Source organism: Cinclus cinclus, chromosome 36 (assembly GCF_963662255.1).
Source record: "Cinclus cinclus chromosome 36, bCinCin1.1, whole genome shotgun sequence".
NCBI classification, from domain to species: domain Eukaryota; kingdom Metazoa; phylum Chordata; class Aves; order Passeriformes; family Cinclidae; genus Cinclus; species Cinclus cinclus.
This window is the reverse complement of record NC_085081.1, coordinates 207416-221853: the sequence shown is the minus strand read 5'-3', so window position 1 is coordinate 221853 and position 14438 is coordinate 207416. Positions and strand designations below refer to the sequence as shown.

Here is a 14438-nt window from a genome sequence, read left to right as displayed (position 1 = left end):
CCTGGACGCGCTTTGGGGCCACCAGGACACAGCGACACCCTCGGGGGGCCACCTGGGGGTGGCCTTGGGGACATCGCGACCTTTTGGGGACATCGGGGACGGGGGTGGGGAAAACGGTTCCGTATGGGGGCGTGGTTTCTGTTAAACCCCGCCCACATCGTGACGTAATTCTGTCGGTTCCGCCCCCCCCTCGGGCGCCGCAGTGCGCCGGGAACGAGCGGAGTCGAAAAGAGACGGAAAGAGCCGAACCGGAGTCGAAAAGAGCCGAACAAGCGGGGCCGGAGCGGTACCGAAAAAAGCCGAACCGGAGCCGAACCGGACCCTCCTGAGGGTCCGGCCATGCCTTGAAGCGGCTTCTCAGACCCGTCCCGGGCTCTTCCTCCTCGTCCTCCTCCTCGTCCTCCTCCTGCCGCGGGGGAGGGGTCCATGGGCCGGGCAGGGGGCTGAGGGGGGGCCGGAGACGCTGAACTGGGCCGAACTGGGCTTAACTGGGCCGAAGAGAAATCGGAACCGGGCCGAAAAGAGACGAAGTTGTCCGGAAAGATACGAAGAAGGAGCGGAAAAAACGAAGTAAGGACGGAGCTGTACGGAAAGAACCGAACCGGAGCGGAGAAAACCGAACCGGACCGGAAATAGCCTAACTGGGCCGGAAGTAAGCTGAACCGGACCGGAAATAGGCGAAAGCAGTCCGGGGAGGGTCGGAAAGAACCGAAGGTGTCCGGAAAGAGCCGAAGGCGTACGGAAATTGCCGAAGGTGTACGGAAATTGCCGAAGTGCCGCCATGTTGCTGTCGCTGCTCCTCGGGCTCCTCGAGGGTGAGTTCGGGACCCCCCGAATGTCACCCGGGACCCCAAAAAATGTCCCCAAAATGTCACCTGGGACCCCAAAAATGTCACCTGGGACCCTCAAAATGTCCCCAGATGTCACCTGGGGCTCTTCAAGGTCACCTGGGACCCCAAAAATGCCCCCAAAATGTCACCAAATGTCACCAAAATGTCACCTGGGACCTCAAAAATGTCACCTTGGACCCCCAAGTGTCACCTGGGATCCCCAAAATGTCCCCAGAATGTTCCCAAAAATCACCTGGGACCCCAAAAATGTCACCTGGGACCCAAAAATGTCACCTGGGAACATCAGAATGTCCCAAAATGTCCCCAAATGTCACCTGGGACCCCAAAATGTCTCAAAAATGTTCCCAGATTGCCCCCAAATGTCACCTGGGACCCCCAAAAATGTCCCCGAATGTCACCTGCTACCCCAAAATGTCACCTGGGACCCCAAAATGTCCCCAAAATGTCACCTGGGACCTCAAAAATGTCACCCGGGACCCCAAAAAATGTCCCCAAATTTTAGCTAAGACCCCCAAAATGTCCCCAGATGTCACCTGGGACCCCCAAAATGTCACCTGGGAGCATCAGAACATCCCAAAATGTCCCCAAAAGTCACCTGGGACCCCAAAAATGTCACCTGGGACCCCAGAATGTCCCCAAATGTCACCAGAGACCCCAAAATGTCCCAAAAATCTCCCCAAATTGTCCCCAAATCGTCCCCAAATGTCACCTGGGACCCCAAAAATGTCACCTGGGACCCCAAAATGTCCCAAGAATGTCGCCAAATTGTTCCCAAATGTCACCTGGGACCCCAAAAATGTCACTTGGGACCCCAAAAATGTCCCCAAATGTCACCTGGGTCTCCAAAATGTCCCCAAAAATCACCTGGGGCTCCAAAAATGTCCCCAAAATGTTCCCAAAACTCACCTGGGACCCCAAAAATGTCACCTGGGACACCAAAATGTCCCAAAACCGTCCCCAAATGTCACCTGGGACACCAAAATTGTCCCCAAAATGTCCCCATGGGTCAATTTTAGGTCAATTTTGGGGATTTTTGGGCTGGATTTTGAAGAATTTTTGTTTTGTTTTGTTTTGTTTTTTTTTGGGGAATTCTGGAATTCCTGATCCCCCTCCCCCATCCCCTCCCCATTTTTGGGGTCCTGAGGATGAATTTTGGGGCCGTTTTGGGGGATTTTGATGGAATTTTTGGGGTCAATTTTGGTGAATTTTCGGTGAATTTTGGGATTTTTTTTTTTTGGCGGAATTTGGGGATCTTTTGGGCAGAATTTTGGGATTTTTTGGGGGGGAATTCTGGGATTTTTTTTTTTTCCCAGGGAATTTTGGGATTTTTTTGGGAATTTTGGGAATCCCTGACTCTTCCTCTCCCCATCTTGGGGGTCTCAGGATTGAATTTTGGGTCCATTTTGGGTAAATTTGAACAATTTTGGGGCTTGATTTTCATGAATTTTGGGTCAAATTTCAGCAGAATTTGGTGGGAATTTCGGGATTTTTTTGGGAAAATTTTGGATTTTTGGGAATCCTGATCCCCTTTTCTCCCTTCCCATTTTTTTTTTAGATCCTGGGAGTGAATTTTGGGTCAAATTTGGGTTGATTTTAATAATTTTTGGGGCGGATTTTTGACATATTTTTGCCCAAATTTCATCGGAATTTCACAGGAAATTTTGGGAATTTCAGGAAAATTTGGGAATTTTGGGAATTCCTGATCTTCTTCTCCCCATCCCCATCTTTGAGATCCTAGGGGTGAATTTTGGGTCCAATTTGGGTGGAATTTGGTCATTTCGGGGCGGATTTTTGACCAAATCTCACTCAAATTCCTTTGGAATTCCACGGGAATTCCGGGAAAATTTGGGAATGTTGGGAATTCCGTGAATCCCGAACCCCCTCTTCTCCCTCCCCATTTCTGGGGTCCCGGGGGTGATTTTTGGGTCCAGTTTGGGTGGAATTCGGTCATTTCGCGGCGGATTTTTAACCAAATCTCACTCAAATTCCGTCGGAATTCCGCGGGAACTTTTGGGAATTTCGGGAAAATTTGGGAATTTTGGGAATCCTGACCTCCCCCGTTCTCCCTCCCCGCAGTTTCGGAGGTCCTGGGGGGATGCGTGGAGGTGGCCTCGGGCACAGAGGCCGTGCTGGGGTCGCCGTTCCGGCTGCTCTGCATCGCCTGCAAACGGCGCAGCGAGACCCCGGCCGAGGCCGAGAGCGAGTGGTTCTTCCGGCCAGAGGGGGCCCCCCAGTTCCAGAAGGTCACTGGGAACACTGGGATAAACTGGGAGGGGACTGGGAGTTACTGGGAGGGGACTGGGATTGACTGGGATAAACTGGGAGTTACTGGGAGGATGATGCAGTTCTCAAAGCTGCCACCAGGGGGAGCTGGGAGACACTGGGAGTGCATTGAGGGGAACTGGGATGGAATGGGAGGGGACTGGGATGGACTGGGAGGGAGTGGGATGGACTGGGATTAACTGGGAGTTACTGGGAGGGGATTGGGATGGACTGGGCGGGGAATGGGAGTTACTGGGAGGGACTGGGAGGGGACTGGGATGGACTGGGATTGACTGGGGGGACCCCGGCTGAGGCCGAGAGCGAGTGGTTCTTCCGGCCAGAGGGGGCCCCCCAGTTCCAGAAGGTCACTGGGAGCACTGGGAGGGACTGGGAGGGGACTGGGAGTTACTTGGAGGGACTGGGAGGGGACTGGGATAAACTGGGAGTTACTGGGAGGATGATGCAGTTCTCAAAGCTGCCACCAGGGGGAGCTGGGAGACACTGGGAGTGCATTGAGGGGAACTGGGATGGAATGGGAGGGGACTGGGATGGACTGGGAGGGAGTGGGATGGACTGGGATTAACTGGGAGTTACTGGGAGGGGATTGGGATGGACTGGGCGGGGAATGGGAGTTACTGGGAGGGACTGGGAGGGGACTGGGATGGACTGGGATTGACTGGGGGGACCCCGGCCGAGGCCGAGAGCGAGTGCTTCTTCCGGCCAGAGGGGGCCCCCCAGTTCCAGAAGGTCACTGGGAACACTGGGATAAACTGGGAGGGGACTGGGAGTTACTGGGAGGGGACTGGGATTGACTGGGATAAACTGGGAGTTACTGGGAGGATGATGCAGTTCTCAAAGCTGCCACCAGGGGGAGCTGGGAGACACTGGGAGTGCATTGAGGGGAACTGGGATGGAATGGGAGGGGACTGGGATGGACTGGGAGGGAGTGGGATGGACTGGGATTAACTGGGAGTTACTGGGAGGGGATTGGGATGGACTGGGCGGGGAATGGGAGTTACTGGGAGGGACTGGGAGGGGACTGGGATGGACTGGGATTGACTGGGGGGACCCCGGCCGAGGCCGAGAGCGAGTGGTTCTTCCGGCCAGAGGGGGCCCCCCAGTTCCAGAAGGTCACTGGGAGCACTGGGAGGGACTGGGAGGGGACTGGGAGTTACTTGGAGGGACTGGGAGGGGACTGGGATAAACTGGGAGTTACTGGGAGGATGATGCAGTTCTCAAAGCTGCCACCAGGGGGAGCTGGGAGACACGGAGTGCATTGAGGGGAACTGGGATGGAATGGGAGGGGACTGGGATGGACTGGGAGGGAGTGGGATGGACTGGGAGGGGACTGGGAGTTACTGGGAGGGGACTGGGATGGACTGAGACGGACTGGGAGGGGACTGGGATTGACTGGGATTGACTGGGGGAACCCCGGCTGAGGCCGAGAGCGAGTGGTTCTTCCGGCCAGAGGGGGCCCCCCCAGTTCCAGAAGGTCACTGGGAGCACTGGGAGGGACTGGGAGGGGACTGGGAGTTGCTGGGAGGATGCTGCAGTTCTCAAAGCTGGCACCAGGGGGAGCGGAGGAGGCACTGGGAGTGCATTGAGGGGAACTGGGATGGACTGGGAGGGGACTGGGATCAACTGGGAGTTACTGGGAGGACGCTGCATTTCTCAAAGCTGCCACCAGGGGGAGCTGGGGAGACACTGGGAGTGCATTGAGGGGAACTGGGATGGACTGGGAGGGGACTGGGATCAACTGGGAGCTACTGGGAAGACAGTGGAGAGCAACTGGGCAATACTGGGATGAACTGGGACGAACTGGGAGCCCCAACAAGCTGCAATACCAGGTGTGGCTACCAGAAGGGGCTAGCGAGACAGCACCTGCTTCTTCCTGGTTTATACTGGTTTATACTGGTCCGTACTGGTCCATACTGGTTTCCCCAGGTGCTGGAGGTTGTACTGGAGCACTCAGGACGCTGTTGGGTTATACTGGGTTATGCTGGGTTGTACTGGGTTATACTGGGTTATACTGGTTTGTACCGGTCCAGACTGGTTTATACTGGTATACACTGGTCAATACTGGTTCACACTTGTTTATACTGGTATATACTGGTGTATACTGGCCATACTGGTCCATACTGGTCCATGACCGTTTCCCCAGGTGCTGGAGGCTGTACTGGAGCACTGTTGGGTTATACTGGGTTATACTGGTATATACTGATCTATACTGGTTCCCACTGCTTTATACCGGTCTATACCGGTTCGTACTGGTTCGTACGGGCACAGATCCTGCACTACAGCCCCGAGGAAGGCCAGTGGGTGGCTCCGGGCCCGTTTTCCGACGTGCTGAGCTGGAACGGCTCGCGGGGCACGCGGGACCTGCAGGACCTGTCGCTGTGGCTGGCGGCCGTGGGCCGGGCGCACGCCGGGCACTACGTGTGCGGGCTGAGGAGGAACCTGACCTTCGAGGGCTACACCTACAGCCTGGCCAGGAACCAGAGCCTCAGGCTGGCCGTGGTGGAGAAAGGTGCGCTGGGAGGGACTGGGAGGGACTGGGATGGGACTGGGAGGGACTGGGATAAACAGGGAGTGAGTTACAGGGGATTGGGTTAGAGCAGGAGTGACTGGGGTGGACTGGGAGGGGATTGGGATGGACTGGGATGGACTGGGAGGGACTGGGATGGGACTGGGAGGGACTGGGATGGACTGGGATAAACTGGGAGGACGCTGCAGTTCTCAAAGCTGCCACCATGGGGAGCTGGGGAGACACTGGGAGTGCATTGAGGGGAACTGGGAGGGACTGGGATGGACTGGGAGGGACTGGGATGGGACTGGGAGGGACTGGGAGGGGACTGGGATGGGACTGGGATGGGACTGGGATGGGACTGGGATGGACTGGGAGGGACTGGGATGGGACTGGGATGGGACTGGGATGGGACTGGGATGGGACTGGGATGGACTGGGAGGGCTACACCTACAGCCTGGCCAGGAACCAGAGCCTCAGGCTGGCCGTGGTGGAGAAAGGTGCGCTGGGAGGGACTGGGAGGGACTGGGATGGGACTGGGAGGGACTGGGATAAACTGGGAGTTACTGGGAGGATGCTGCAGTTCTCAAAGCTGCCACCATGGGGAGCTGGGGAGACACTGGGAGTGCATTGAGGGGAACTGGGAGGGACTGGGATGGGACTGGGATGGGACTGGGATGGACTGGGAGGGCTACACCTACAGCCTGGCCAGGAACCAGAGCCTCAGGCTGGCCGTGGTGGAGAAAGGTGCGCTGGGAGGGACTGGGATGGGACTGGGAGGGACTGGGATAAACAGGGAGTGAGTTACAGGGGATTGGGTTAGAGCAGGAGTGACTGGGGTGGACTGGGAGGGGATTGGGATGGACTGGGATGGACTGGGAGGGACTGGGATGGGACTGGGAGGGACTTGGAGGGGACTGGGATGGACTGGGATGGACTGGGATAAACTGGGAGGACGCTGCAGTTCTCAAAGCTGCCACCATGGGGAGCTGGGGAGACACTGGGAGTGCATTGAGGGGAACTGGGAGGGACTGGGATGGACTGGGAGGGACTGGGATGGGACTGGGAGGGACTGGGAGGGGACTGGGAGGGACTGGGATGGACTGGGATGGGACTGGGATGGACTGGGAGGGCTACACCTACAGCCTGGCCAGGAACCAGAGCCTCAGGCTGGCCGTGGTGGAGAAAGGTGCGCTGGGAGGGACTGGGAGGGACTGGGAGGGACTGGGATGGGACTGGGAGGGACTGGGATAAACAGGGAGTGAGTTACAGGGGATTGGGTTAGAGCAGGAGTGACTGGGGTGGACTGGGAGGGGATTGGGATGGACTGGGATGGACTGGGAGGGACTGGGATGGGACTGGGAGGGACTGGGATGGACTGGGATAAACTGGGAGGACGCTGCAGTTCTCAAAGCTGCCACCATGGGGAGCTGGGGAGACACTGGGAGTGCATTGAGGGGAACTGGGAGGGACTGGGATGGGACTGGGAGGGACTGGGATGGGACTGGGAGGGACTGGGATGGGACTGGGATGGGACTGGGATAAACAGGGAGTGAGTTACAGGGGATTGGCTTAGACCAGGAATGACTGGGAGAGACTGGGAGGGGATTGGGAGGGACTGGGAGTTACTGGGATGCACTGGGAGGGACTTGGAGGGGATTTGCATGGACTGGGATTAACTGGGATAAACTGGGATTTACTGGGAGGACGCTGCAGTTTTCAACGCCGCCACCAGGTGGAGCTGGGGAGACACTGGGAGTGCATTGAGTGGAACTGGGAGGGGATTGGGAGAGCACTGGGATCAAACTGGGATGGACTGGGAGGGGACCGGTTTCCAACTGGGACTCGCCAGGATTCCGAGGAATCGCATCCGAATCCTTCCGACAAAACCGGCGACGCTCGGCCCTAAACCGCCGGATATTTGATCCGGCATTTTCCCCGTTTTTTGGTTGAATTTTTTTTTTTTTTCTTTTTTTTTCCCGGGAATTTCGGGATTTTGGGAATTTTGTCCTTCCCCCTCCTCGCCCCCCTAGCCCGTCGGGATCTGGCGTCCATCGTGTCCGAAATCCTGATGTACGTTCTCATCGTGGTGCTGACGCTCTGGCTGGCGGCCGAGATGCTTTATTGTTACAGGAAGGTGGCGGCCGCGGCCCCGCCCCCCGACAGCGCGTGAGTGGGCGGGGCCGGAAATGGGCGTGGTTAAAATTTGGGGTGGGGGAGAGGAAAAAAAAATTGGGTGAAAATCGCAAAAATTTTGGGAATTTGGGAGTGAAAAGTGGGAAATTTGGGATTATGAATGAGTAGAGGGGCGTGGTTTTGGGGTTGTGGGCGGGGTTTAAGTGGGTGTGACCGGAAGTGGGAGGGGTTTAAATTAGGGGTGGGAGAGAGGGAAAAAATTGGGTGAAAATCACAAAAATTTTGGGAATTTGGCAGTGAAAAGTGGGAAATTTGGGATTATGAATGAGTAGAGGGGCGTGGTTTTGTGGTTGTGGGCGGGGTTTAAGTGGGTGTGACCGGGAATGGGCGTGGTTTGAATTTGGGGTGGGAGAGAGGGAAAAAATTGGGTGAAAATCACAAAAATTTTGGGAATTTGGCAGTGAAAAGTGGGAAATTTGGGATTATGAATGAGTAGAGGGGCGTGGTTTTGGGGTTGTGGGCGGGGTTTAAGTGGGTGTGACCGGAAATGGGCGTGGTTTGAATTTGGGGTGGGGAGAGGGAAAAAAATGGGCCAAAAAGGGGCAATTTTGGGGTATTTTAATGGGAGGAAGGGGCGTGGTTTTTTATAAATTGTATGGGCGTGGCTTAAGTGGGTGGGGCCGGAAATGGGCGTGGTTAAAATTTGGGGTGGGGGAGAGAAAAAAAAATTGGGTGAAAATCGCAAAAATTTTGGGAATTTGGGAGTGAAAAATGGGAAATTTTAGGGTTAAAAATGGGAATTTTTGGGGTTAAAAATGGGAATTTAGGGATTAAAAAATGTGAAGTTAGGGATTGAAAAATTGGAATTTTGGGGTTAAAATTTGGAATTTTTAGGGTTAAAAATGGGAATTTTTGGGGTTAAAATTTGGAATTTTTAGGGTTAAAAATGGGAATTTTTAGGGTTAAAAATGGGAATTTTTGGGGTTAAAATTTGGAATTTTTAGGGTTAAAAATGGGGATTTTTGAGGTTAAAAATGGGAATTTTGGGGGTTCAAAACAGGAATTTTTGGGGTTAAAAATGGGAATTTTTGAGGTTAAAATTTGGAACTTTTGGGGTGAAAAATGGGAATTTTGGGGGGTTAAAATTGGGAATTTTTAGGGTTAAAAATGGGAATTTAGGGACTAAAAAATGGGAATTTTGGGATTGAAAAATGGGAATTTTGGGGGTTAAAAAGGGGAATTTTGGGGGGAAAGAAATGGGAATTTTTTGGGGTTAAAATTTGGAATTTTTGGGGTGAAAAATGGGAATTTTGGGGGGTTAAGAATGGGAATTTTTAGGGTTAAAATGGGAATTTAGGGATTAAAAAATTGGAATTTAAGGATTGAAAAATGGGAATTTTGGATTTAAAAATGGGAATTTTTGGGCTTAAAAATGGGAATTTTTCAGGTTAAAATTTGGAACTTTTGGGGTGAAAAATGGGAATTTTGGGGTTGAAAAATGGGAATTTTGGGGATTGAAAAATGGGAATTTTGGGGGTTAAAAATGGGAATTTTGGGGGGAAAGAAATGGGAATTTTTGGGGTTAAAATTTGGAATTTTTGGGATTGAGAAATGGGAATTTTGGGGGTTAAAAATGGGAAATTGTGGGCGTTAAAAATGGGAAATTTTGGGGTAAAGAATGGGAATTTTTAGGGTTGAAAATTTGGAATTTTTAGGGTGAAACATGGGAAATTTTGGGGTTAAAATGGGAATTTTTAGGGTTAAAAATGGGAATTTAAGGATTAAAAAATGGGAATTTAAGTGATTGAAAAATGGGAATTTTGGGGGTTAAAAATGGGAATTTTTGGGGGAAAAAATGGGAATTTTTGGGCTTAAAAATGGGAATTTTTCAGGTTAAAATTTGGAACTTTTGGGGTGAAAAATGGGAATTTTGGGGTTGAAAAATGGGAATTTTGGGGATTGAAAAATGGGAATTTTGGGGGTTAAAAATGGGAATTTTTGTGGTTAAAATTTGGAATTTTTGGGCTTGAAAATGGTGATTTTGGGGTGTTAAGAATGGGAATTTAGGGACTAAAAAATGGGAATTTTGGGATTGAAAAATGGCAATTTTGGGATTGAAAAATGGGATTTTTGGGGGTTAAAAATGGGAATTTTAGGGTTAAAAATGGGAATTTTGGGATTGAAAAATTTGGAATTTTTAGGGTTAAAAATGGGAAATTTTGGGATTGAAAAATTTGGAATTTTTAGGGTTAAAATTTGGAAATTTTGGGATGGAATTTTTGGGGCTTTTGGGGTGGATATTTTTTTTTTTTTTTTAATTTTTGGGGCCTATTTTGGGTGGGATTTTGGGGATTTTGGGGATTTTGGGGTCTGGGAGGATTTGAGGGCTCCCCCCAAATTTGGGGCCGGATTTATCTGCCCTTCCCCCCCCAGGTCGGAATACCTGGCGATCACCTCGGAGAGCAAAGAGAACTGCGGGGGGGTGCAGGTGGCTGAGTGACCCCTGAGTGACCCCTGACCCCTGAGTGACCCCTGGGTGACCCCTGAGTGACCCCTGACCCCTGAGTGACCCTGAGTGACCCCTGAGTGACCCTGAGTGACCCCTGAGTGACCCCTGACCCCTGAGTGACCCTGAGTGACCCCTGAGTGACCCCTGGGTGACCCCTGAGTGACCCTGAGTGACCCCTGACCCCTGAGTGACCCTGAGTGACCCCTGAGTGACCCTGAGTGACCCCTGAGTGACCCCTGACCCCTGAGTGACCCCTGAGTGACCCTGAGTGAACCCTGAGTGACCCCTGAGTGACCCCTGAGTGACCCTGAGTGACCCTTGGGTGACCCCTGAGTGACCCCTGACCCCTGAGTGACCCTGAGTGACCCCTGAGTGACCCTGAGTGACCCCTGAGTGACCCCTGACCCCTGAGTGACCCTGAGTGACCCTGAGTGACCCCTGAGTGACCCCTGAGTGACCCCTGAGTGACCCTGAGTGAACCCTGAGTGACCATGAGTGACCCCTGAGTGACCCCTGAGTGACCCCTGACCCCTGACCCCTGAGTGACCCCTGACCCCTGAGTGACCCTGAGTGAACCCTGAGTGACCCCTGAGTGACCCCGAGTGACCCCTGAGTGACCCCTGGGTGACCCCTGAGTGACCCTGAGTGACCCCTGAGTGACCCCTGAGTGACCCCTCAGTGACCCCTCAGTGACCCTGAGTGACCCCTGAGTGACCCCTGAGTGACCCCTGAGTGACCCCTGGGTGACCCCTGAGTGACCCTGAGTGACCCTGAGTGACCCTGAGTGAACCCTGAGTGACCCTGAGTGACCCCTGAGTGACCCCTGACCCCTGAGTGACCCTGAGTGACCCCTGAGTGACCCCTGAGTGACCCCTGGGTGACCCCTGAGTGACCCTGAGTGACCCCTGAGTGACCCTGAGTGACCCCTGACCCCTGAGTGACCCCTGAGTGACCCCTGACCCCTGAGTGACCCTGAGTGACCCCTGAGTGACCCCTGAGTGACCCCTGGGTGACCCCTGAGTGACCCCTGAGTGACCCCTGGGTGTCCCCTGGGTGACCCCTGACCCCTGAGTGACCCCTGAGTGACCCTGAGTGACCCCTGAGTGACCCCTGAGTGACCCTGAGTGACCCCTGACCCCAGAGTGACCCCTGAGTGACCCTGAGTGACCCTGAGTTACCCTGAGTGACCCCTGAGTGACCCTGAGTGACCCTGAGTGACCCCTGAGTGACCCCTGAGTGACCCCAGGCCCCCCCCTGCAATAACCCCCCCCCAGGGGGGGCCCCCCCGACCCCTCCCCCACCCCTGCATGACCCCGACCCCTCCCCCCCTCCAAATTTGGGGAAAATTCTCAAAATTTTGGGGAAAAAAAAAAAAAAAGTCTGTGAGGTTTTGGGGGGGAAAAATGCAAAAAAAAAAATCCCCCAAAATTTGGGAGAAACAGAAAAAAAAAAATCTCAACATTTTGGGGAGAAAAACGCAAAAAAAAAACCAAAAAATCCCCAAAAAAATTTGTAGGAAAGAAAAAAAAGAATCCCAAAATTTTTGGGGAAAAAAATCCAAAATTTTTGAGGGGAAAAAAAAAAAAAAAAAAAAAAAACCCAGAGGATTTTGGGGTAAAAAATATCAAAATTGTGGCGGAAAATTTTGAGAATATTGGGGGAAAAAAATCCCAAAGAAACCTGAAATTTTGGGGTTAAAATAATAATAATAATAAAAAAAATATCGCCAATATTTTTTTGGGGAAAAAAAATCCCAAAATTGTGGGGAAAAATTTCAGAAAATATTGGGGAAAAAAATTTTAAACATTTCCAAAATTTTTGGGGAAAAAAAAAAAAAAATCCCAAAATTTGGGGGAGAAATCTCAAAAATTTTTAGGGGGAAAAAAAAATTTAAAAATCATTTGGGAAAAATCCTCGTGATTTGGGAAAAAATAAATTCTAAAATTTTTAGGAGAGAAAGAAAATTTAGAAAAAAAAATTGGAGGAAAAAAATCCCAGAATTGATGGGGAAAAAAAAAAAAAATCTGGAATTGGGTGTAAAAATCCCAGAAATCGGGGGGAAAATCCTCAGAATTTGGGGAGGAAAAAAAATCCCCAAAAATGGGGGAAAAAATCTCAAAAGTGTAGAAAAAAAAAATTCCTGAAATTCTCCAAATTTGGGGGAAAAAAATCCTGAAATTGAGGGGGAAAGAAAAAAAAAATCTGAAAAGTTCGGGAAAAAAATCTGAAAAATTTGGTGGAAAGTTCAAAAAAATGTGGAGGGGAAAAATTCCCAAAAAATTTTTTGGGGAAAAAAAAAATCCTGAAATTCACGGGGAAAAATCCTAAAAATGTGATGGAAGAAATCGCAAAATTTTTTGGGGAAAAAAAAAAAATTCAAAAATTTGGGTGAAAATTTGAGAAAACAGAAGGAAAAAAAAAAAAAAAATCCCAAAATTTGGCGGAAATCAGCCCAAAAATTTGGGGGAGGCGGAAAAAAAATCCTAAAAATTGGGGGGAAATTGTCAAAATTTATTTAAAAAATCAAAATTCTCAAATTCCGGATGATTTTACCCAAAATCCTCCAAAATTGGAGCAAAAATCCCCCAGGATTTTTGGGGGGGAAAAAAAAAAAACAAAAGAAAAATTTGGAAGAAAACGCCTCAAAATTTGTTGAAATTTCTCAAATTTGCTCCAAAATCCGACAAAATTTCGGGGGCGGGAAAAAAAGAAAAATTCCCAAAATTTGGGGGAAAATTCCTCAAATTTGGGGTCGATGGCCCCTCCCCCCCCGCCCCCCCAGGTGTGAGAGCGTGAGCGCATGCAAATGAGCCGTATGCAAATGAGCGATATTTAAATGAGCAATATGTAAAGGAGGAGGGAGGAGACAGCACTTTATGCAAATGAGGGAACGCGGAAGTGACGTCGTTGGTGCCGATATGCAAATGAGGACACGCGGAAGTGACGTCGTCGCTGCCGTGATGCAAATGAGGACACGCGGAAGTGGTGTAATAACAGTCGATATGCAAATGAGGACATGCGGGAGTGACGTCATCACAGCGATATGCGAATGAGGAGATACGGAAGTGACGTCATCGCCCCGTGCATGCAAATGGCAGAATGCTAAAGTGACGTCACCGCGGCGGCGCCGTCATGCAAATTAGCGCGGAAGTGACGTCATGGCCGCCCCGTCATAGTGCAGAGCAGGAAGAGGAAGTGACGTCATCGCCAAGCGGTGGCATGCCATTTAGGAACGGCGGAAATGACGTCACGTATGCAAATGAGAGCAGGAATGACGTCACAGCGGCGTGGCCAGTATGCAAATGAGCCAATAAACAGCGGGTTAATTAATATGTAAATGAGCTGTACATAACCAAGCCTTATGCAAATGAGCACCGCCCCAGCCCAATGCGCATCCCACTTAATTGCGATATGCAAATGAGGGAGGGGGGGAGGGGCATGCAAAAAAACCGGGCACAGTATGCAAATGAGCACCGAGGCCCCGCCCACACGCGTCGCTGTATGCAAATGAGTGCCATAATTAAGGGGTTAATTGTGCCAAGCGCCGGTATGTTAATGAACATGCAAATGAACATGCAAATGAACACGCAAATGAACACGCAAATTAGCCCGGAGTGACGAGTCTGCATTATTGGGGCTATGCAAATGAGCTTTATGCAAATGAGGGGCGGTCGGGTTGTGCAATATGCAAATTTGGGTCTATGCAAATGAGGCGGTGACGTCATCGGGGCGGGAGGGGAATTTTGGGGCTGAATTCCCAAATTTTGGCGTCATAATCCCAAATTTTGGGGTCAAATTCCCAAATTTTGGGCCTGAATTCCTGAATTTTTGCCGTTCAGACCCAAATTTTGGGGATTCTGGGATCAAATTTGGGGATTTTGGGATTTGGGGGAAGATTTTTGGGGTCAAATTCCCAAATTTTGGGGTTCCTGGGCTGGTTTTGGGGCTGAATTCCCAAATTTTGGGGTCAAATTCCCAAATTTTGGACCTGAATTCCCGAATTTTTTGTGTTCAGACCCAAATTTTGGGAATTCTGGGACAAAATTTGGGGATTTTGGGATTTGGGGCAATATTTTTGGGGTCAAATTCCCAAATTTTGGGGCTGAATTCCCAAATTTTGGGGTCAAATTCCCAAATTTTGGGGCTGAATTCCCGA

The 14438-nt window shown here is 51.1% G+C and overlaps 1 protein-coding gene across 1 annotated transcript; it reads left to right on the top strand.

Annotated features, from left to right (window-relative positions):
* The first annotated feature begins 194 nt into the window (after positions 1 to 194).
* On the top strand, positions 195 to 13614 carry LOC134055925 (sodium channel subunit beta-1-like). Its single transcript, XM_062512369.1, has 5 exons — positions 195 to 815; positions 2928 to 3094; positions 5400 to 5640; positions 7671 to 7806; positions 10207 to 13614. Exons 1-5 carry the CDS (start codon positions 782 to 784, stop codon positions 10271 to 10273), a joined length of 645 nt encoding a protein of 214 aa, XP_062368353.1. The 5' UTR covers positions 195 to 781; the 3' UTR covers positions 10274 to 13614.
* Positions 13615 to 14438: the final 824 nt, after the last annotated feature.

Bases quoted from the DNA above. Each gene is read 5' to 3' on its own strand.
- LOC134055925 (XM_062512369.1), top strand. From the start codon at position 782: ATGTTGCTGTCGCTGCTCCTCGGGCTCCTCGAGG. The intron at 5,641-7,670 runs GTGCGCTGGGAG...TCGCCCCCCTAG, and splicing joins GCTGGCCGTGGTGGAGAAAG to CCCGTCGGGATCTGGCGTCC. The intron at 7,807-10,206 runs GTGAGTGGGCGG...TTCCCCCCCCAG, and splicing joins GCCCCGCCCCCCGACAGCGC to GTCGGAATACCTGGCGATCA.